The sequence below is a fragment of the Ruditapes philippinarum genome, unplaced genomic scaffold, assembly GCF_026571515.1.
Source record: "Ruditapes philippinarum isolate M1 unplaced genomic scaffold, ASM2657151v2 ctg1875_1_1_1_1, whole genome shotgun sequence".
Lineage (NCBI taxonomy): Eukaryota > Metazoa > Mollusca > Bivalvia > Venerida > Veneridae > Ruditapes > Ruditapes philippinarum.
The window spans coordinates 146,742-172,832 of NW_026851580.1; the positions used below are offsets into that span (position 1 = coordinate 146,742).

General features: G+C 30.8%; 1 protein-coding gene across 1 annotated transcript; it reads left to right on the forward strand.

The window, feature by feature from the left end:
* The first annotated feature begins 477 nt into the window (after window positions 1–477).
* LOC132751198 (G-protein coupled receptor GRL101-like) lies at window positions 478–23,825 on the forward strand. Its single transcript, XM_060741374.1, has 10 exons — window positions 478–608; window positions 6,554–6,697; window positions 7,699–7,815; window positions 7,949–8,464; window positions 11,631–12,678; window positions 13,344–13,873; window positions 15,110–15,237; window positions 15,763–15,811; window positions 16,525–16,772; window positions 17,389–23,825. Exons 1-10 carry the CDS (start codon window positions 521–523, stop codon window positions 17,554–17,556), a joined length of 3,036 nt encoding a protein of 1,011 aa, XP_060597357.1. The 5' UTR covers window positions 478–520; the 3' UTR covers window positions 17,557–23,825.
* Window positions 23,826–26,091: the final 2,266 nt, after the last annotated feature.

A 26,091-nucleotide genomic window follows, 5' to 3' on the forward strand; every position in this document is an offset into this window, starting at 1 on the left:
AGTCGGATTGGGAGCATTTTGCAGATGCGCGATGACGTAGTATCCTACCATTGTAAATTTTTTGTACAAATACGTAATTATGTAAAATGCGATTGAAAATTGCAATGATGTGCTGTTATTAAATGCATTGGTCGTAAAATGCGGAACGGTTAACTCTTTCTCATTTAAATACATTCATAATGTACAGCTTTGCAGCATTTATATGTAAAATGCATTTTTGCATTGCAGTAAAAGGCATTCATGTAAGACTTATTGATTTCTGTAAAATACATTGAAACATTGCTGTATAATGCATTTTTGTAAAATGGATATTGATTTGTAATATTTAAATAGCATATTAAATTGTTTAGATTTTCTAAAGTATGATCAATATTGCTTGATTAGATATGTGTTTCTTAATAATACATATTTACATATAACAAATAGAGATTTAGATTACCAATCGGTGAACTCACAACTCAAGGCTTGTAAGGAAGGTGACATTGTTCGAAGTGGTCGTACTTATTACAGAGTTCACACAATGAGACAACAGATTTATGTTATAAGTGATGTGATAGAAAAAACAGTTCCAGTCGACATCAGAATAAACAAAATTTCCTGTACTCAAAGTAAGTCTTTTTCGTGCTATACGCAATACATAGACTTGTACAGGTTAATGTAATGATATCTTTGTAAGGTTTTACAACTCCGACTAACAAATCAATGATTAAACTCTTAAATGCAAAATGTAAATGAATGTGCCATTTTCCAGAATGTACGAGCTTATAGAGGGTCTAAATACCTTTTTACAAGTGTTAAGAGGTGTCAAGGGTGCTATTGTTATCTGATCTTTCGCAACTAAACGTTATAGTGATGAAAACAGAATACTTGTTAAGCCGATGCTAGAGTAAAATTGCCCTTTCGATACAACTTATGATATTTTCTGCATTGATCCTACTTGTGTTTTATAGCTCGAAATTTTGATTGCTTTTTCAAAAAAAGTTGCAAATTTAATCTGTGTTTTTATGTTTGATTAATATCAATTCTTCTGGCTATTAGGCTGACATACAAAATATATAATATCTGTTCGAAAAGGTGTTATTTCATTAAAGATTATTCTCTCATTTAAAAGACATAGTACTGCAATCTTTAGGCTGCAGTAAAAAGAATCAAATTTATATTTATACTTGTTTTTACACTCTCTTTGCTGTTTCAAACGGTGGTTGGTATTCGGACAAAAAACTAAAACTAAAATTTTACAGCCACATTTAAGTGAGAAAAAAAATGCTTATTTGCTTAATTTAAGCAAAAATGTGGCGGCATTTCGTCTCTCTTTGTTTTTCATTATAGCATTTAGCAATTACAAAACTAATCATGAGATAGAACATTTAGCATATTAAGCCCCGCCTATAAATTAAGCACGAATTTCTGATAAAGCGTTATCATCCTGATTTAACTAGACTATAGTGAAAATGATCAGCGTCCCTGTAAATGTCACTTGTAAATATGAATGTCACTTGTAAGTAGTGCATGTGCTTAATCCTCCTTATAAATGTATAATATGTATGTCCAAAAAATAGAGAAAAACAAAGATTTTAAAGTCTTCAGGACATCCGAGGGATTATCAGAAATAAACCGGACTGGGACTGTCAGTTGAAGAATTTTCAAACAATTGATTATTGTTATATATCACAATTAATCTGTAAACTGACGCTATATCTAATTTGATAACGCAAATAGCTTGTACGTAATAGCGAATTAAACTAGAACTGTGTTCGGACGGTCGGACAAGTGCAAGTGCGTTGACATAAAAACCATGTCAACGCACACCCGGCGCAGTGCATGGATTTGCGCTGACAATAGGCGCTTTATGAAGCGTATATTTTACAATATTTCTCAATTAGATTTCAAAATACGCCGAAACATCATGAGCCATAATTGACGTTGTCAGAAAATATTACTTCATTTCAATCACATTCATCGTTGCAATCACAATAAATATGTCACTTGAAAAAGAAAATTTGGTGTTAAGATTATGCCGTCGGAACGCCACGAAAATCGATCAATAAGAAATTGTGTCAATAGTAAGTTAAACTAAGACAGAGATAACATAAAAAGAGAAAAGGTTAAGGCAGCCACAACATAGTTTTTAATTGACATAAATGATAAAGAAAGGGTTAATGAGAAATTAAAAAAAAATAATAAGGGATAGGTAGAAGAAATTCTCAAGGACGTTGGTGACATCAATCGCCGAGAGAGAGAGACGTTTATAATGGGCAGGCGATTGAATGCGGACTTTATAAACGACGTTCTACAGTAGATACTCTAACAAAAGAATTTAAAATGATACATATTAATGCGATTATTATCACACTGACCATAGCTTTCACAGCAGCGTGGGTTCATTGCAGCGGCGATGGAGATTCTGTCGCAGAAGCGGTGGATAAAACATGTCCGTTTTCTGATGTCGGTAAGTTTATAATTTAATTTTACTTTATGTTTTTATGTTTCACCGGAAACACCTAGTTGAACCGGAGCCCACATAGGTACTTTCCAACTTATTATACGCACACGGTGTAATTCATTGCCATTTGTGCTAACACTTATGAACAGTTTGACGTGGGGACGCCACTTTTGCCAAAATGGCCCCTTAATGCACAAGCATCACACAATATATATAATATTTGCGCAAAACAACAATGATTTGAATTTTTGAAAATTGATATTGTCTTTTTATAACATAATTGATAAAAATTGATTACAACGCAGACGGCCGTGGATTCAATTGCAACGTAGTGCGGTGGTACCGATGTCATTAATGTATATTGTGAGAGTTGAACTTGACATAACGCATCTTTTTTTTAAATTTAGAATAACCATTGTCTTACGTTGACATCAGAGAAACGCCTTCTTTTAGAGTTTAAAAAAATATTATTATATATTATAAGAAATTTACACTGACTATCGGTACAGACCGGAATGTCTAGCTGGAGGTTTATGGTTTACTGCTGCGGTAACAAGGCTCTTCTGATTGGCCGCTAAACAGTTACCCGAGAGCAAGATATTCCCGGCTATATCAACAGTAAACGGTAGATAATCCTGACTGATATAATATATAACGGTTATATATCTTGATATACACATATGCTGTCAATTTATGAGGAAATCTCTTTTTTATATTAAAGATGCTTGCTGTATTATAAATGTGTTATGAAGATTTTTACGGGTTATATGACCGCATTTAAAGGGTTGCAACAAAACATTTGCTTAGCGGTTTAACAAGAAACGGTCATATAACTTGTCAAAAAATCTTTATAAGTAATATTGTAATACTGTACGTTTATCAAATGGAAATCGACGTAGCGAGCTTGCAGTATTTTAAACATATATAGGCAAAAATAAAGATGTTCGACATATTTTCTTGAAACGTTGCATGATGTTAGAATATAATAAACATTTTAAGCGTCACCAATCTTATTTTCTGCACATTCTTAAAAAATAAGCCATTATTGAAATCACATACCATTTTTTCGATGAATGCCACAATTAAAGCAAAATACGAAAAACTCCATATTCTGTTCTGTACAAATACAGAGAAAGTTAGCTAATAAAAATAAGAAAAAATGGATTATATTTACATTTAATAAGCTAAACGAGATCGTTAAATGGTTTTCTGTCATGCAAAGTTTTAATTCTGACTCCAAATACGTCCTAAAATGTTATCGTAACGGTTAAAAGTATTTATTTTTAGTTTTGACTGTAAAATCTACTTATTTTGGAAATGTGATAAAAGTATATTTTAAATTTCCTAATTCATTTAAGTCGTTGGTTAAATAAAGTAGTAATATTTTATCAAAAGTGTTAAATAATTTAGTACTGAACCCTAAGTGACCATGTACTGCACATTCTGAGTTAAGCCTGGAAACTTAAAGACTGTTGTTTTCTTATTTCTCATATTATATATATATCTCAAATATTTAAATATTCATATGATGCGCACGGTTTATAACAATATCATTGTGGCTATTGGTATACAAAAACCATTTTGTTTCATAGGCAAAAATAAAAGATATTCCCCTGTTGTCGCAATAGAAAACTCTTCTGTTTCATAGGCAAAAAATAAACACGTTCCTTGTTGTCGCAATATGAAACTCCAAAAAAGTAACGAATGAACGAGCATTTAAATATGTATTCTCCCGCACATCGGTCGAATATTCTACTATCATCCATTTTCTTGTCTTTAGTAGCGTGAGCGTATTCAGTTAGCTGCGAAGGGAGCGTAATAAAAATGACATTTCTGTCGTCCTTTCACTGTCGTTACATTCAGTAAAATCCAGAAAAAATGAACAATTCAATAGACATGCTCTCGAGTGCGGTAACTAAAACTGCACTCATGTTAATGCACCATGAATGTATATATACGTATACGATTGAACTCTGACACATTTTCAATAGAAAGGTCCCCAAACTATGATACAATTATGAATTGGTGTTCTCAGTTTGGTTATATAACACATTGACATTCAAACTGAGATTGTTTTTCATATTTACGAAGCATGTTCTGTTAAACGTTACGGGAATTTCTTTTATATGTTTGTTGTTCAACTCACGAACTCAAGGTCTTTTTAAGTCCCAGGTTGAACGTAAACTATTCTACCAAATGTATAACAGTGGAAGGAAAATGGAAGCGCAACTCGAACATCTATTTGCATAAATAATCATATTATTTTAATTAAACTAAAGAAACACGTTTCTCTGATGTCAAAGTAAGAAAAGTTTTGTACTCTATTGAAAAATGAGTTATTGTCATGTAAACCCTCACAATAGACAATAACTGTATCGGGACAAACGCACTGCGTTGCAATCAAATCTGCGTTGTAATTAAGTTTTGTTAATTATTTTGTAAAAAGGCAATAACAATTTTCAAAACTTCCAAATTATGGTTGTTTTGTGCATTTATCATACATACCATGTAATTTTGGCGTATTTAGGGGTCGTTTTGTACATATGTATACGTGTTTTAACCAAAATGAGGCAACGGCGGCGTCACCTCGTCAAACTGTACAGAAGTGATGAATAGCACAGTGTGCGTGTCATACGTTGAAAAAATACTTATGTGGGATCCAGTCTCAATAGGTGTTTCCAGTAAAACATAAAAGCATAAAGCAAAATTCAGTCATAAACTTACCGACAGCAGCAAGCGGCCATATTTTATCCACCGCTTCTGTGAAGAAATCTCTACCGTCACTTGGATGGACCAACCGCTTCAGCGAAAGCATTGGCCAGTGTACTTAATATGTTCTTGGTTTACAATTGTATAAATCATTTTACTTTTCTACGAAATCGACTTATGGTGAAATATTTTTAACAATTTAACAGCCATGTTAAAAATTGGTTATGCGTTATGTTTTTTAATAATGACAATTTTGTTCATAGTAGTATTATTCTTTTATTTTCTCATATGTATGATACATTAACATGCAGCGAAATTATGTTAATATAAGACATATGATAATTTATTGCATGTGCAATTTTCCAGCAATCAATTGCAATCAAGTTACAGAAACAAAGAACGGAAGTTTGCGTCATTACAAGAGCTCATTGATAATCATACAGTCTATAACAATACAGTATGATACCGACGTGTACAGAGACATGTATAGGCAGTGGCAGTGGATCAGCCGTAAATAACATGTGAAACACGTATTGGCCTACTTATGAATAAACAGCTGCTCGCTTGCAACGTCGTTAACGTCAAATTTTAAAATTATACCGTGCGCCGGATCGCTTTTTACATGCACATTGCATTAACGGCATAACATTTTCAATTGTTAACGTTTCTTGATGGTATTTTTTGTTTCGTATCGGTGATATATTTCGATTTTTGTTCTGTGTATTTTTATGTAAATGCATCTTACAAGATATTCTCACATAGGTTCATATCATGATTAAATTATTAGGCATATGAGAAAAACCATTATTATAAGATTGAATGTCCTGAAGACTTTTAAAATCTATTTCCATTTTTAGACATACATATATACATTTATAAGGAGGATTAAGCATATGCACTATTTACAAGTGACATTCACAGGAACGCTGATCATTTCCACTTAACTATAGTGTAGTTTAATCATATCAAAAATTCGTGCTAAATTTAAAGGCGGGGCTTATTATACTAAGTGTTCTATCCCATGATTCAAATTATCGAAAACATATTTTTCAGAAGATCAACACAATAACTTTTTTTAATTATATAATATATATTTTCAAACATAGAACATACAACGTAGAAAATTTTGTTTATGATGGACAAATATTCAGTAGGATTGAATAAATATTATAGAATAGAATACACAATTACAGCCATACACTAAAATTATTTGATATTGAACAAAAATTTAATTTATTGAAAATTGCAACGTTAAACATGCCATAGATAACCCCAAATAGAATACTTTGTTTGAAGTAATATTCTTGAAATACTCGTATAACAAAGATAAATTTGTAACGAGCTTTCATAGACGAAACGATTTATGTATTAAAATATCAAATATAAAGACTTTTATATTAGGCGCTAAAGATACATACGATGAAAATATGTATGTTTGTTACGGGGACAATACGACTATACCAAAATCTGAGGTATGTAACTATGATGTAGATGCAGCCGGTTATATGACTGGATGTAGGTCAGGAATTCATCTGCGAGACTGCGGTAAGTAAAAGGCCACAGTATATTAAATACATTTATTTTTTTTAACAATTATATAAGTCTTTGTTAGTTTAACATACATTTGAATAACTGTTTTCAGTAAAATCTACTCTAAGCTTAATATTTATGTCATCTTTTGTGAAATGCTCAGTAAACATTTGAATATATTCCAATTCATTCTAAGGAATAACATTTAAACAGATCTACACAGACCATCTATAGATCTGAAATGATTATACATATCTGGTACAAATCTCCCACCTACACTGTTCAAAGAAAATGGGTCAAAGTTGGAAGTAACAATCGTCTTGAAATTGAAATCGCTTATCGTTTACCAAATTAAAATCTTATGACCAACACCTTAATGATTCTAAGTATTAACCAGATAGCTTTACGGTCAGACTAATGTCCAAGTTTGACTCAATAGCTCAATCGGACTGTGACACCTCAAATTTCCAATGTTTAATGTAACTTTTGTCAATACTGTAGGAAATTCCGTACTTGTCTTGTAATTTCATCAAAACTGATAACCCTATTCAAAAGAAACCAATACCAATACATATAAGTCATAGAATGTAGTGAAGTTACGATGGCGAAAAGTCAGTTTTCATTTTTTGTAAGCTTTTGGTATGCATGGAAACATGCTTAACCGTATATCAGTCATATATAAATCAAAAACACTAAATGGAAGACGTGCTTAAATGGAATTGGCAAGAAATGAATTATTGGCAATCTAAGTGCACAAAGGTATTCCAACTCTATGAGACTTTACTGTAAAATTAGGAATAACAAATCTGTTTAAAGATTACTTCTTATAAAATAAAACTTTTAATTTATTTTAACCGGACTTCAAGAGTTGATGTAGCATTAATAAATTGTCTACAAAACTTTCAGGATTCTATTGTACTAAAACAGTTGATGTAGCATTAATAAATTGTCTACAAAACTTTCAGGATTCTATTGTACTAAAAACTATCCAGGTACTTATTACATTCTTGTTTCAGAGGATTTCGTTTGCCCCCCAGATACAGTTAAATGTCCAGATAGCTTTTGCATTGCACTTCGATTTGTGTGTGACGGGATGGCCCAGTGTCCTGGTGGACAGGACGAACACAATTGCTGTATGTACTAAATGTTTATTCAAATAGGTTCTTGGAGTGTAATGACTTAGCAATTTCATTTTACGATCTATATCATGCAATTATTCATGTAAACAGTCCACACAAAATGCATGATTTTTTTGGTAACTTTCAGCATGTGTTAGTGGGGACAAAGAAGTTATCATTTTTATAGAGGATACGAAACAACAGACTCACAGTAAAAAAGCCGCAGCATTATTAGCAAAACAATTCAAGCATGGGAACAACAAAGTTAGGTTACTTTTCTACCAGGCGAAGACAAGATTAGACAACTTTCCTCGCATACATCGACTGCTAGAAATACGTGAAGAAAACATTGATAGCTTCGATAAATTAAGTTCCGATTGCACATATAAGACTATGGCTAGAAATTTTCTCCCATCTTTACAGTTTAATCACGATGTAGAGAAGTTTCTTATTTTTATTGAAGATAGTGTTGAGTCATCTACAGTTGCTAGGATTATGTTTTCTAACATATATAGACCAGAATTTACCATCTATCGTGTCATCAGAAATTTCAGCTTTTTGACAAACATTGATCACACGTACGAATTTGTAAAAGATGTACGCATCAATAAATGGAGTTCACTTCATTCGATAGGATACAGGCATTTTCCAGAAATATGCAAAGGTTGGTTTGATAATAAATGTTAAGATTTATATGCATAGGTCAGCTTTTAACAAATAATTTTGTAGTAAACTCACATCCTGTTGAAAATGCACAATTAATTGTCAGGTAATGTCAAACCATCCCCGTGGTTTTGTTTGCTTTTTTTTCAATTTTAAGTTACAGAATTATTTCATGTACAGCTCGTTTATCGTCAAATGGTTTGGAATATTTTAGCTCATCCGAGATTCAGGTTGAGCTATAGCCTATAAGTATCAAAAGAGATGCTTCGGCGTCCGTCGTCTGAAACCGCTGGACAGATTTACTTCAAATTTGAACTGTAGGGTCATTGTTACAGAAGCTAAACATAATCAAAAAATTCTTACACATCTTCTTCTTCAGAACTAATTGATGGATGATCACCAAACTTTGTATGTAGCATTCCTAGGTAGTTTTCTATCAAATTTGCTCATATATTTATTTGATCGGTTCCTTAAAGGAGTTTCTAGAGCTAAAATAGAAAAAAATCTTTAAAAATATCCTTCTACTGAAGAAATGGATGGATGGATCACAAAAATGTGCTTGTAGTATTCTTAGGTAGTATTTTATCCAATTTGCTCATATTTATTTGATTGGCACAATAAAGGGGCTTCAAATTATAGTTTAATCAAAAGGGAAAAATTCATGTTGGAATGTATTTTATACATGTGAATATGTTATGCATTTTTCAAAAAGAAATGCTTTATTTTTGTCAAGTAAAATACTGTTATATTGAATTCAATTATTCAATTATTACACTATGTGCTTTTGTATCTGAACAATATACATATCTGCACGTTGTTTCTCGTTTGACATGCTAAAATAAGACCATGACCCCAAAACTGACTTGACATGCAGTATGGCAAAGTTCAATTGTATAAAAATATATATTTCTGGTACTATTTAGTGTTGTGTCATTACATTTTTTCACAAATCAATCTTGTAAAGCTAGGTAACAATAGAATAGAATCATCGTCTGTTTGTGTAAATAATTTTCACCTCTAGAAATTGGACACCATTGCATCATACTATTAATCCTTTTGCAGGGTCAGTTGTAGGTAGAGAATTTTCTCTTGTGTTTAAATTTAGGATTTAATAAAGATTACATTTGCTTCCTCTACCTTACTTACAAAGATGAGTGCGTATGCTTATTTATTTTTTATTCAATTTAGTTCATGGTTGCTGTAACCTTTTTTTTCATTTTATGTTGAATTGAATTTAAACTTCCAATCATTTTTAAGATACAATGTTGAATCTTATATCTATTTCATGTGCGTAATTGAATTAAGATATCAGTTAAAAGGTTATTAATATATTCGAAACCAATTGACCTACCTTTTTTCTTTTTTGATGTACCGACTTGAACTTTTACAAAGGTTGTTATTATTGATTTTAAATTGAATTTTGATATAAGCTAACCTACATTTAATATTTTGATATATTTTTAAAAGATTTGGACAGGGGTGTATTTTTTATTTAAAATTTTATTTATATTAGCCGACCTTCTTTGAATTTTTTGCGATTGCTTGACCAAGTTTTTAATTGTACATTTATATCCGAACTTGAAATTTAGACCATGGGTGTTATTTCTGACCCAAAATTGAATTGATTTTATCAGCTCACTTTCTGTTGATATTACTGATATCATTTGAACAACTTTCTTGCATCGTTACATATACTCATAGATTTTGGTCCAACGGTGTAATTTCTGATGCTTACTTGAATTTCGATATCAGCTGACCCAATTTCAATAATTATTTTTCATATCATTTGACCAATTTTATTGTATCTGATATACAGACTTGAAATTTCTAATGCTGAATTTAAAGTTGATATCAGCTGGCCTACTTTTGATATCTTTGATATTGTTTGTCATTTTTTCATTTTTAACGTAGAGTTTTATTACCATTTAGAATGTATAAATTAGCTTTATAAATTTCGGTTTTCCCAAACTTAAAACTTAAAAGGTCTACATTTTACATATTTTCAACGTGACATCTGTATGTATTCTTTCACAAAAAGTTATAAAAATTGGTCAAAGACACAAAAGCCGGGTTGCATTTGTATACCAAGTATCACGAGGATGTGATGTTACAAAAAATGTTTACCATTGACAATTAATGTCGAAAATTTAACTAATTCGGTAATAGGAAATGGATGAGCGACAGACCTGAAATCGAATCCCACAGTATGGGACCACGTGTCAATGTTATATGCCAAATATCAAGAGGCTGTGATATCTAGTTGCTGAGAAAACTGTTTTTTACCCGACAGCTCGCCACCCACCGCCAGCCGTCCGCCCGCCGCCCGACATTCAACATACTATAACCCGGGTTTGCACCGGTGCAACCCGGCCAAAAATTGTCCATCAAAATTAACCCTGATCCAGTGGTCATTTATTCTACATTTATTCTCATAGTCTCAAAGGAACACACATGTGACATTAATCTTTTTTAACCATACTTTATTTAATTAATTTATATTGTGAACCATGACAAAATGGGTCAGGTTTGTGAACTAAGGCCATATTGACCTTCTTGTTTATTTGGGAGAGAAAATCAAAACAATCAGTGTAGTGAAACTATATAACTAGAGGGGCAAGTTGAAGTTGAGCTGGACTTGCCTCTCGCAAGTTTATTTGAGTAAATAGTTCTAACTCTGAAAAACATTTGTTTCTGGTGAGCAATTCCGAGCTATCATTGCATGCTTGTTGTAATTGATTTATAATGGTGTCTTTCAGTGCAAATGCAATCTTACAATGGGGCTCTATCATTAGTAATTAGGCATTTATTTCTTTAAGATATACAATGTACATTAGTTAATAATATATCTTCAATAACTACGCTTCATTTTTCTTCCTTGCTATCTTTGTTTTTCATTCAACGCGCAACAAATTCTAAATGACATAAAAACGCGATTCAGAAAGAATGTCCAAAATGGCAAAAAATGAAAATGTTGTAGGTTCGGCTTGATTGAGCCTGTTCATTGGCGGTTGTTGCTATTGATATTCAGTCTCCCTAACACTAGACATCGTAAAATATCATTGAATGTCTCTAAACTTGTGTGCTTCAATAACACAAACATAAATCTTTCAAGTTAGGAAAGCAGGCTTTTTATATCATCATCAATTTTCCTTTTATTTTCTGTACAGAGGTCTCACATGTGCCGTGTGCTGGTGGTTTGAGGTGCTTATCCAGTAAGCAATGTATACCTCTTCATCAAGTGTGTGATGGCATAGTTCACTGTATGAATAAAGATGACGAACATATGTGTGGTTTTAGATGTCATAATAAATGCAATTGTGTAGACAGCACGGTTGACTGCCGAAAAGCTAATTTAAATATTTCAAATATACATGATCTGTCAAGGAGAACTCGAAGCGCCGACTTAAGCTATAACCATGGAATAAAAGATATTTTATCAAAAGAAAACATTCACTTTCCTTTCATGTTGTTCCTTGATGTGTCAAATTGTCGTATAAAAGTTGTAAGCAGTATGGCATTTTCAGATATAAATAATTTATTGAAACTCAACATTAGCCACAATATAATAAAAAAACTTGCTGACAACGTATTTAAAGATCTACGACACTTAGTCGAGCTAGATCTTGATGGAAATTCAGAATTAGAAGAAATATCTGCTTCAGCATTTCAAGGTTTACAAAGTATTAAAACTTTAAGAATATCGGGAACGAAATTAAAGAAAATAGCAACCTTAACATTCTCAAATTTGAAATTGGGAAGTATTGATATATCAAATAATGAAATTCGTGAAATTGAAGATTTTGCTTTTAATAATACGTCGGTTAAAAAAATCAACTTCGAAGGTTATAATATACTAGAATTCCATCAGTTCATTTTTTCGGATGTTGCTGCTTTGATTGAATTACGTACACCGGCGTATAAATTTTGTTGTATACGTCCTTGTTATGTCAAAGAAAGTAATTGTTATCCGCCAAAGAATGAGTTTTCATCTTGTGACGACTTAATGAGACATCCAATTCTGCAGGCAGTTTTATGGCTGGTCGGAATAGCTTCATTACTCGGAAATCTCGCATCAATTGTCTACCGCGTTGTGTATGACAGACATCGACTTAAGATTGGTTATGGAATATTTGTTACGAATTTGGCATCTGCAGATTTCCTTATGGGAATATATCTTATTGTAATAGCGTTTATCGATACTATTTATAGAGGCAGGTAGGTGCTTATTATTTTACAATTTAATCATATTACACATTTAACCCATTACCTCATATATACGCAAACAACGCACTTTCGACCCCCCCCCTCTTTTAGGCTTCAGATAGTGAAAAAATGTGCAATTTGGGCCCCACACACATGTTTTGAGAAATGTTGCTAAAACAAGTGAGCACTTTTTCGGCGCCAAGAAAATTTTGGACTTGTGAGAGGCTAAAAAAGACCCCAGGTCGATCATAAGGGAACGTGTAACCAACGCTGAAAAGCATTTGACTCTATCTCAATCCATTGAGAAGTTGCAGCACTTTGAAATCAATTTTGATGGAAGAAATCAAAGCAAAATAGTGATTTTTGGCAATTTTGAGATGTCCCCTCGTTGCCATGGTAACAGGAAATTTAAGACTGAGTTAGTCGTTTCAAAGGCAATGGTCCGTTTTACATGTGTGCCAAGTTTAATTAATATTGAAGCATTTTTTATAGTTTCATAGCAGTTTGAACTTATAACAGAAGGCTTTTTAATGAAAACGGCATTTTTTCACAATATGCTCATGAGGGAAAGGGCTAAGATAATTAAATTAAACATAAAAAATCATATAATGTATAGCATGTATCATAACCTTAGTCAAGTGGAAAACGTCAAATTAAGGATCTCATCTCTTTAATAGGTATATTTACATGGACGACCAATGGCGAAACAGTATATGGTGTACCCTAACCGGATTTTTGTCAACCGTATCTTCTGAAGCAAGCGTCTTCTTCTTATGCCTTATAACAATCGATAGACTTCTAGTTATCAAATATCCTTTTGGAAACGTAAGGTTTACACCAAAGAGAGCTAATATTTGCTGTTTAATTTGCTGGTTCATTGCAGTATCTCTCGCGGTTATTCCTATTTTCCACACAGGCTATTTCAAGAACAAGTTCTACTCCAGGTCTGGAGTATGCATTGCACTACCTTTGTCACGTGATAAACCTCCGGGCTGGATGTATTCCGTGTCAATATTTGTCGGCTTAAATTTCAGCACATTTATCCTTGTTGCATTTGGTCAGTTATCAATCTTCTTAGAACTTCGGAAATCTGGCATAGGTGGCAAGAAAACACAGAAATCAAGAAAAAGAGATCTGCAAGTAGCCAAAAATCTTATCCTTGTTGCAACAACCGATTTCCTTTGCTGGTTTCCAATTGGATTAATGGGTAAATGATAAACTATATATTCGACAATTCGAAACGTTCTTTAACGATAACATCGATAACAGGTTTTGCAGTTATATTTTGCTTGATGTTCTTTCAAACAAATCTTTTTACAACATGTTGATTCATCATGTCTAGTTGAATTCGTTTATATCATTTAAATCATTTAGTAAACACTTAACTTTATGCAGAGAACATACATTTAATTATAATTGACAGACTCTCCTTTGTGTACTTAATTTTAGAATGCAGATGATTTTTTTTGTATCTGTTTATGCGGTTGTTTCTCCTTTCTATATGCACTTAATTTTATGACAAACTCTCATTGTTTGCGCGATTATTCGAAAAATAAAGGAAAGGAAAGCTATTGTATTCATCACGGCGTCAGTGTCACTCTCATGTTTAGGTTTGCGTGCAAATTGGTTTTCTGCCTATTTCACTATTGCATCTGAAAGAAATATCTTGTATGCGTTGAAGTTGTTTTCTTTTATATTAGTGGAATTACCAAATTTTGATGGTGTTTTTCAGTTACACAATAAGAGATTTACCAATTGCCCATCTATTGATTTCTTCTTTTGTCAAATTTATATCTTATAAATATTCCAAGCTAATTTCAAGCTATTTTAAAACTAGTACAAGTAGGTAACATTTTTTTTTCGCTGAGACAAATATATTTACTCTTTTGAGAGCGTAAAAGGGGACACTCTCTATCCCAGGTCTAAATCACGTACATATATTTTGACAGATTTATGGCCCTTTTTAACTTAAAATATTCTACATTATACTCTTGCTTAACTATCAAGCAATGAGGTTAGTTGAGCAACCTGTCCCGCTGACAGATCTTGTTGTGCAGACTCTTTCTTTTGTATTTTCAATTTATGCTGCAGACTCTTATTTAAGCACATACAACTATGCCGCATAATATCCTTTTTGCGCTTAATTTACAAACAAAAAAACACTTTTTTTATTTTGTTTTGCTACAAACCTCAACTTGCACTTGAATATTAAATACTACAAATCTACTTTTTTTGCTTTTAAGTTACTGCTGCAGTCGCTCATTTTTGTACATGAGTCCATATTTGCTAAATTTATTTCGTCAGTGTTCAGTTCTTCACAAATCGTTAGCAAATTTTAAAATTGTCCCTTTAGTTTTTTTCTATTTGTTTTGCATTGTCGGTTAAGGTTAAAATTTCTTTTATTATACCATATGGCTAAATATGATTTCTTTTTCTAATTCAGGAATACTTTCATTGAATGGATACACTATTTCTGGAGATGTATACGCATTTACTGCAGTGTTTATACTTCCTTTTAACTCGGCATTGAATCCTTTTCTGTACACACTTTCAGCAATAATTGGGAAAAAAGTAAGTAATCACAGAAGCTATATTTTTCAAATGTTGGCTGTTTAGATTATATAACATGCAATGCTTGCTTGAAAAGAAAGAGCCCAAAAAATCAGCAGTATATTAATGATAAAGTTTATATGTATAAGCATTTCTGTAGTCAAGCCGAAAATGTTTAGGCGATTTATCCAGCTAAGCAAATGGAGGAATTTGCCCTGTCCTTGCATTATTTTACACAGGAGCGGGTATCTGCATATATACGCAGATCGTGTGTAAGCTATCTTGATCCTCACATAAAGAATCCATACTCACTAGCGGAAAACTTAAACCACATCAGCCTTATCCACTCGGTCACAGATGTTCCACGCACTCTCAAATTAATATCAAAGCTTTTGCTTTCTTTGGGTAGAATTTGAACTGTTAATGTATAGAATGGCAATATGTATACTTTTAAATTATATGTATTGTTTACTTTAAAACATTTTCACAATGAAATATTAAACATTAAGCAAGACGTTTTATGAATACAAATTGTGCATCTTACAGAGTTTCAATCCAAGCCTAGATGAACAGAATAGAACAGAAATGCAGAAAGGTAAATATGTTTACATATATATCAATTGTTTTTAAGCAATCAGGAAGTAATAGGAAAAGGAATTCTATTTTAATAAACTTCTTAATGCTCGATCTGTAAATTGTTGTCGTATAGGTGTGCTTTTTTGGACATTGTGAGGTATCATACTACATCATATTTTGAGCGTCATGTATATTCAATTATTGTGCGTTTAACAATTATGATATCTTTAGCAAAAATGTATATATTAAATAAATGGATAAAAACAATACGAGGGTAAACGACATTGATTATAATCATGATAATAAAACATACTAAATGGAAGCAGCAGCAATTACAAAACAGCAACACCAGCAGTAACATAAAATTGACTGCCATGTCCAACGATTAGTATTATTATTACTATTATTAAAAAGAAAGGAGTCGATCAATCAATCTTCTAGTCCATCATCAATACTGCAATTTATCTTCTCAAAATGCTAACTTCTATTTTACAATGAATTTAGTGACACATGATTTAACATATTTTGGTTGCTGGGCTAATTGTTCTAGCTTATTATAAAAAGGAAATATAAATATCCAAACATTTAGAAATTGAAAAAGGATAGATCACTCGAGGGAACAGAAAATCCACGACATTGCCAATTAGAACACAAAAATATATCACAGAATCACATACAAATAAATTAATATTCAAGGTGAATAAAACTCATTATTCGATACGACTTTTTCAGAGATAGGTTCAGCTATCTTGAATTACACAGATTTTAGTCGAACGGTTAGAACTAAACGAGAAATTGTGCCAAGTGGGAGGACGAGAAGAATCGAGGATGTTCCTGGTGACGATAAAAACATGTCTGTAGCAAGTGTAACTGCAATATCCTATCACCTTGCTAACTATCTTAGTCTTCTCCATGAATCATTTGTTGGAATTGAAAAACTTTCAGAAACTAACACTTTCATTCCATATGGAAAGACAAAAGTAAGTGTCATAATTATAGTTATTTGCAAATTCAAATGCTTTTCTTAGATAAGGGTTGGAGTATAACATTTTCATATTAAATTTCCATTTATTTATCAATGTGACTTTTCATGTCATTGTTTTATATTTTAATTATCGCTTTGCCAGACTACTGTGTTCAGTTTAAGTATATTCCTTTTACTCGTCTTGTATTTAAATATATATAATATTAAATTTACATACAATTTAGTGCAATGAAATGAAATATAATTTCTCTGGTTTGTCACATTGATTTTCCCAAACAAAGTGCTAAACAAAAACTCAAAACAATTATTTAGTTTTGAAATATCTCATGATCCGAACGCTTTAAGGACAAATACAAAATACTGGCAAAAATGATATATTTACTTCAACTTATTCATCTTTAAGAGATGTAACATATTATGTCCTTGACTGAAGAAATGATGTTTAGAAATAATAGAATGATAAGCTTACGCATTGAAAGATTTCTTTTTGATGTATTTCGTTATGAGTGTAAATGTTTTTCAAGTTATGTTTTTTTCCAGTTCACGCATCTTGTGTTTTTTATCCTTATTTTTCAAAATCTTGCAATACACATTTTTTACATTATTCATAGGCGGAAAAATCAATCATAGTCCTTGATACGAAAATGACACTTGTAGTCGACGATCGAAAGAAAGCTGATAATATATATCAATATGGGTGCCTTTTACGAAAGATGTTAACAAGATGTAAGGCAAACGACAAAACAATTCCAAACGAGGGAAAAGTGCAGAACTTATAATCATTGTCTGTAAGAATAAAATATGTTTAGATATGGTCAAATTGTGTGTTGTCTGAAGAATGGAATAGAAATGTACGCCCTTTTGAAGATGAAAGAAAGGAATTTCCTTATAACTAAAAAGAAATGATGTTTAAATTACATGTCCGAGATGTTAATGATTTTCAATATGAGTAGTGAGAAAAATGTTTATAAAAAACAAAACAAGTTGTTAGTATAAATAGTTAGTATATTGTTAGTATAAATATTGTTATTTAAAATAAATTGTTGTGATAATTGTGCTTGCTGTTGTTAACAAAGAAATAATTGTAGGAATTGATGTCACTGACATTTCTTTTGACAATAGTTTTTGACAATAGCTTACAAGGAAACCTGCGGGGATATCATAAGAGATCCTTTTGCCTGAAATAGTGTTTATATGTTTGGTTTTCTACAATATCTATAAAAATTAAAGATATACACAACACATATGGATAATGCAGACAAAATGCGTAATGTGAATTAAAAAAGTGGTTTTGAATTAATTGTTACTATTAATGTTGTTTAAGGTAGTACACCCCAAATGCACTATCTCCACTTTGCAGAGTATTAAAATAGACTAGAATCTCTGTAAAATGTAATGAAACTGAGGGACGTGGGTTCAAAACCCAGAGGGGGCAACTTTTTTCTTTCTTTTTTTGCTTTTAATCATTTTTTATTGATTTCTCAGATCACTTATAGAAGAAAAAAGTGTTTCATTTAAATTGTATAATTAGTGTAGGTATTTATTAACTAAATAATGCCAAATTAATAGCAAATATAATACCAGATATTTTCAAAGTTTAATAAAATGAAAACTGAATGGTAAACTTTTTCTTCATTTGCAAGACCAACCAATTTACATTTAAGAAAATTTAGGGAACTTTGAAAACGGCCCCTCATTATGGAAAATTTCTGGAATATTCTAAATAAGTGTTAAATGTGGATGGTGTGGGATAGGGTTACATTTTTATACATATTAAAAGATTTCGTTTAAAAACAATCATTTTACTTGTTTTATTTGTTACCTAGATGTCATTATTTGCTTGTTAACAATAAGTAATAAGAAAATATTTTTCATAATGATGGTATTATAGATTATTTAGAGTTTCATCATTTCTGAAAGAAGCCCTTCTAATTGCAAAGTTTTAGTGCAGAAAATTGTCCATAGGTCATAAACCACACGGTAAATTTTATCTAAAGTTTGCATACAGGTGACATTTAAGGCATATAACTGTCCTATGTTGTCAATTTTACAGATCCTTGTAGTGCCCATCAGGGGTGTTCTACCTTATTTTGCCGTGATGGACGTCGACAGTACTTTTATTTGTATGTCTACATTTGTTTTTGTTGTTGGTGTTTTCAATATCGTAATTGTTTACAATATATCTGTGCGTATTCACAACTCATGTTCCGTGTTTGATGTTGTTAACAAAATAATCATCAATGGATTCTGGTGTCACATACGTTTAACTATTATAGCTATCAAACTTAAAAAAAAAGGATGAATGTTTCCAATAAGGGGTTTGCCTGTAATAGAAAAGGTGTTGTTGGGATATCTAAAATTTCTTGCCACTTTTTATACATGTATTGCTTAAAAGCTGCACGCCTCCAGATGTGCCAAAAAATTTCAATAAAATCAAACCTGAGAAAAATTTATAAAGATTTAAGGAACGGTAAAAAGATTTAAAATTATAATAAAGAGCGATTAACGACCGATTTTTAAAAATATGTATGACTATAATTCTACTGCGTTACTAACGTAGTAAGTCTTTTTAGAGCTTTTTTCATATTTTGACCTCTTAATAGTAATTAACAAAGGTTGTTAGTGTCATTGATAATGTGTAAATTGCATGCGTTTGGTAACTTTACAATATTATACTGTTAAATACATTTTCAAATTTTCAAGAAAATAAGCATGAATCAGGAGGCGTGCTGCTTTAATAAATCTGTAAATTATTTTTCAAAGATACATTTTACTACACAATTTGATATTCATTGTCTATGTTTTTTTATAAATGTAATATGTTTTTATCGTTTATGTGAATATCTAAAAAAGAATACTTTGATGATATTTCGGTTATTTTGTTATTGTTTTTGAAATCAAGGCTTCGTGACAATTTCATTTTTTTATTCTAACAGCTTATGTGAAAATGGGCATTTATGCAATGTACTTATTTCATATTGTAAATTGACAGATTATACAAAAAACGATGTTTTGAAATTATTGTAAGTATAAATGTTATTGTTTACGCTGTTTTGTTGTGATGAATGTTTTAAGTATATTATTTGTATATTAATTGATTGCTGTAAAGGTTTACAATGCTTTTTGGATTTTTATAACTGATTTAAAGTGTTGATGTTGTAACCATTACAAGATATTGGTGCCAATGACCTTTAAATCTGAGATCACGTTGACTATAGTATCCTCAAACGGAGCTCGCTCGTTTAAATGTTCTTTTATCCAGAATATCTATCCACATATTCAGCTTACATCTGTATTTTTGTTTATGTTTCTAAAATAAATTTTCAACATACATGACATAGTTTATATGTTATTTGTCTTTGTTTTTCTGATGTGTCTTCTGATTATTTTTTGAATTTTGATTGAAAGTAATCATTTTATGGCATTTATTTTTTCGAAATGAAATAATGTCACGTGACTGTTTTATAATGTGCTGTTACATGTGTTACGGCTTATGTAACTATAAATATATAGGAAACGCTACAAAAGCTTATTTCTGTATTTGAAAAAGATGTCAACATTTCGAAGTGTGTTCATTTTTTATGCTTGTTTTATTATTGTTAAGTATGTTATCATATTTTTGCTGTATATATTACTACTATAGTTATAGATATTATTGTACATGTTTACTAATGTTGTTTTGTGATCGGGGTTTCATTGTTGTTTTTTTTCATGACAAGTCAGAGCTATTGCTTCCTTAAAAAGTGTTTACATGTAGAAAATTCATCCTTCAATATATTAGCATTTTTACCGTAAAACAATTTTTTGATTATTCTTTCTTATCTATGTTTTTTTCTTAATAGTGATATATACACACATGTATTATTGTTGCCCATGTTTCAAGATTATGATATTTTGTTTTTCTAAATGGACATTTCAATGAAACAAGTGCTATTATTATCGACATAATATTGCTACATGAATTGAAGATAACGCAAATTTATTTGATTATGTATTGTTCAAAGTTCGAGGTTACAGTAATTTTAAAATGAATATTGTTATTGACTCTACAAATTATAAATATTTGCTTATTAAGTAGAAATATTTGATCTACGCATTTGTGTCAAATTGCTATTTTTTTGTCTTTGAATTTTGACCTCATTATTATTATTGAATTATAATATCGGTGTTGTTGGTGTTAAAACCTGTCGTGTAGTAGTAAAAATTGGTACAATTGCAGATTTCATGCTAATTATGAATTTGAAGGTGTAAGAAAACGATGGGTGTTATTTATTGCTAATATTCAGTCAGTGTATTTGTTGGGAGCCGTATGTTGACAACAACAACAACAACAATAACAAATAACAACAAAAATGATAATACACGAATTTACGAATGAGACGAATACTTTGATGCAAGAACGCAACAGCAAATATGCCCTCTTTCTTACGTAAATTTATGCAGACGCCATAGTTTTAAATAAATCTCTTTTCTTTGAATTCGTACTTGGGCTTCTGCAGATGGTTATGTTCAACACCAAATATGTACTGGAATTAGTTAAGCACGTGATACAGACACAGGATTTAATGATTCACGAAAGTAAAAATTAAATATCCTTTGGAATATAAAATTTATTTGCTGTATCATAATGTAAATTAAACCTGATTATATTTAAGAATACTAATTGACACACATTAATAACCAAATCCGAAATAACACCAATAGCCTTGTCATTTATAGTAACGGTTTTTAAACTTATAATTATTAGCAAATGAAGTATCTACAGTTTTTCTTATGTTTATTAAAAATTTATTGGTGTACTGCATCTGTTATGTATATGCATACTACTGAGTAAGAATTTTACTGAAAAAGGGCTGGTTGCGTTTTATTATGTTGTTTATTATATTTTTATAGCAAATTTAACACTTACAATGTAATGAACATCAATATTATGATAAGTGTTAACTATGCGTGTACGATTGTCTTATTGACTATTCTATATAAATCGTTTTGTATATATTGTAAAAATAAGATTCATCACCACTTACGTACCATTTGTTAACATGCAAGTTACATTTGTGTAATGCATCTGTTATGTATCTATAGACCCTTTCATTTAAGACCGGGTTCAAGTTGTCGCCCTTGGATGACGCCATGGGTAATACGATTAAGTACATTAATCGAGTGATATAAAGATCTTTATCCTTACTCTTGTAAGATAGGCATATTGACATTGACAAAATTTGGTTTATAAAATAATTAATAAGATATTACATAAAATGGATGGTCAAAAGAATAAAAAAGTTTACCATAATAAGGTTAATGATTTGTTTCAATACTAGACCATATAGCTGGGTAACTGACCATGGTAACCATTTTCGTTTGATTCTTAATAATTAAATTTTAATGAAAATTGTCGCACCGTGTTTTACCAGGCAGTTAATTTCTACTAGCTTGCTAATTCCAGAGATGTAGTCTGCTAATACACAGTCCCCAAAATACATTTTGAATTTTCAATATGTAAGTTTTCTGTAGTTTTGAACAAAACGGCTGCGACATAATTAATTGCCAGACACTGGTTAAATAAATATTTTTTGATTTAAGCATTACTGAGATAAAGAAAAACAATTATAATATTAATCTATGTAATTTAAAAAAAAGCATTAAAGCATAAATGTAACAATTTGTTTGAATGTACATATCTTGACTTTATACTTTTTGTGACTTTCTCTAAAAAAATCGTACATAATGCCAATTAAATTCACTACATCTTATATTGAAGCTGGTAAAGTGTTTTTCTAACTTGTTATTTTTATTTTATTCATATTTTGCTTATCAAATATATTAAAATAAAATCACTAAGAAATACGTACACAGAAATGCGTAATTAACTGAATAATATTTCATGTACTTTTGTCTGTGCCAGTTAGTAGTCATTCTGGAGTATCAAATCAGTATGGAATGACCAATAAAGTCCCCTAGGATGATCCATAACCAAAATCGGATCATAAGTATTTTTGAGAACTTACAAAAGTGACGTAATTTGATGTAATGTTATAACTTTCAAATTTGCACCCTGGTGATTTATGATATCACAGCCGCTTGTATATACAGCATATGCACCCTGTAAATTAATATGTTACTGCCCAGTGGCGCTTATATATACTAATCATATTATTGATAAACTAATTTTTTTTTGGAAAATGTCTTTTATTTTCATAATTATAAGAATAGATTTGTACTATCAAAATGATATTATTATCGTCTGATGCGAATCTTTTGTTATAAAAGTCATTGCCACATGGTTTATATTCTTTCAAGAATATTTAATACTGGTTCTGTGAAAGATTTCTTTATATGACATAATGAAAAAGAATCAATAAGTTTGAAAAATTGCATTCTGCTATTGTTCTAAAGATTGATAAACAATCATTAAAAAACAAAACATGGACAATCTTATTTTCATGTTTGTCACAAAACGCCGGAATTTTCTAAATGACAAAAATCACACTGAAAACAAGAAAATGACCATTCAAATTATATTAGGTAATTTTCTAGGAATGGGTGTTTATAGAATATCAAAATTTGATTTAGTTACTAGATTTTTGCCTGTCATTAGAGAATGTTAAATGATATATTCACTTTGAAATTCCGCTGTTTTACCCCGTAGCAAGAATTAATCTTAATCTTTGTTGTTTTTTATTTCTTTTATTTTCTTGACATGACGTTTATGTATGCATAAGTCATATTTTTCATATTAAAATCGTAATTTAACGATTAGTATTTACGAATTTAACTTTCGAACAGTCGACGTAGTTTGTATTATAGTAAAATCCTCAATTTACGTCACATCTTGTAAGGGAAGTAATTCTTTCTCGACGTTTATTGCTTAAATGAAAGGGTCTATATGCATTTTACTGGAAAAGGGCTTATTGTTTTATTATATTGTGTATACTATAATGAACATAAGGAGAATAGTAAGTGTTCACTTTCTTGATATGCATTGCTTTATTGCTTATTCTAAATTTGTTGTATTTGTTGTAGATTCACTTTGATTTATCAATAAATATTCTTTTGTAGCACTTATTTTATCTTTTACCCCATTACAAAGAAAAAGTATCTTAAAGCTTTTCAATGGACTTCCCAGTTCGCTACATGATAAAACGTGTGTGATTAAAGAAACAACGCCGTGTTAATTATATGTTCCCTGAGTTTAAACATTTCAACACAAGGTCACTTGTCTTACATATTGTTCAAGCTAACTTGTCCACATTTGTTAAAGTTTGCATGTCCGAATGTGTTTTATCAGTAAACGTTAAGTTCATATGTCTTCATTAGTTCAGGGTAAATTGGACATATTTTGACCGAGTTTAAGTTTAATTAAATAAATTCATGGAATGATTAAACATCATTACGTTATAGTAATCGACCTAAAATATCACTAGGAAATATATTATAACATAAGTTAACATGTTAATGCAAATATCCATAGGTAAAAATAACAGATGTACATTAAACGTCTTGTATTTAACCGGAACTCATACATTTTCCTTATTCAATTTCTTTTCCTCTACATGGTAATTGAAATATATATATATATATATATATATATATATATATATAATATATATATATATATATATATATATATATATATAAACAACAAAAAACACAACAAAACCAGCAAAAATCAAATCATTTTATCTCAAATGAAAAAAAGCTCTCGACATATTTCTACAGTCATGGTGTCGTTCCCCTTGCCGTTGGCGTCTACACACTTTTAAATGTGTCATTTTTTATTTCAGATATTTGATTATTAAACAAAAGAATCTTTAGACAAAAATGTAATTTTTTTTTTAAAATAAAATACAACCTTGACGTTTTAATTACATTCAAAATACAAAGTGAAATATTGAAATATGCTTATATGTCGTATATTTTTATTATTAATTAACAAATCTGATTATATAATTCAAACACGACAATGACCGTTGGACGAACCTGACACTTAAAGTCAAATTATTGTAATTAGTGGTATTGATCCATACCTACACAAAACTCGACTTATTCAAAATCTGACATGTTGACGTATTAAGTGGACAATATTGTATTAAGCATAGCATAAACATTTTTATTTGTACTGGTACAGTGCATGCTTAATAGTTAATGTACCAGTATGCGTTTGATTTATAAATGACCTTGACGGTCAACTAAGTATGAAACTTTTATTTATTTTTATAAAAGAAGGCGATATTTTCTTAGAGAATCGACATTACTGATATGTACGTCCTATAATGTGTTTGCCTTAAGAAATGAGAAAAAGTGTGCCCGTTTGCAGTTGCTTTGTTTTGACAATTGATGCCGAGTCTGAAAATGATGTATTTCAAAGGCTTCAAAACTATTTTAATCTATTTTAAATAAAATAGATGTATTAATAATATTTGTCAAACGTTTTGGATCATGACAAATTAAATGAAATTCTATTAAAACGTAAACCGTGATCCATGGCGTCATCTATGTGTGCTAGGGGGCGTGAGGGATGTGCACATTTTCATTATTTTTGGGTGTGAAAATTGAAAGGGGTTAGACGTGCTTTTCTCTCAGTGAGAAAAATCATCATTTTTCTAAAACTAATGGATTAATATTTATATGAAAAGTGAGTTTATAACATTTTCTACATGTCTACAAATGAATCTTTATCGAAAAGTCAAATTAAAAGACGTAAAAGGGCAGAAAAACGTAAAGCAAGTAGTTCACCAGGGACAATACAAAATGGACAATTATCCCCTGAGAATCGCTCACCGATGACAGCGATATTTCATATATACTTCAAAATAGTAAGGAATATGTACAAATAGTCATGAATAATATATCACCAATTAATTATGATGACCAATACACGACCATGATGCGCGGGGAGCAAGGAGCTCAGACTCCTGTAACACCCGTGTTTGCTAGCACACAGTCTACTACCCCACCACCATGGGCGATCTCATTAATTGAAGATGTCAAAACGATTAAAGAGGCATTACCTAAAATATACCAAATAGAACAATCTGTCAGTAAACTAATACTTAGTGTTAAAGGAATAATTATAGAAAAAAAGGTCAAGGTCGCAAACAAATCTAATGGAGCAGATTTATTTTGCTGGTCAGAAAAAAGCTTTTAAATATAGTTTAAGTGGAAATTTAACTACAAATTTTATATCAAATGAAAGGATTTATTAAACGGATTATGAAGCTTTAATAACTTTTATGTTTTGAAGGAGGAAAAGTGATTACTTTGATAAAAATAAAAAACGATTGGATTATACACAAAATAACACGATTTTCACG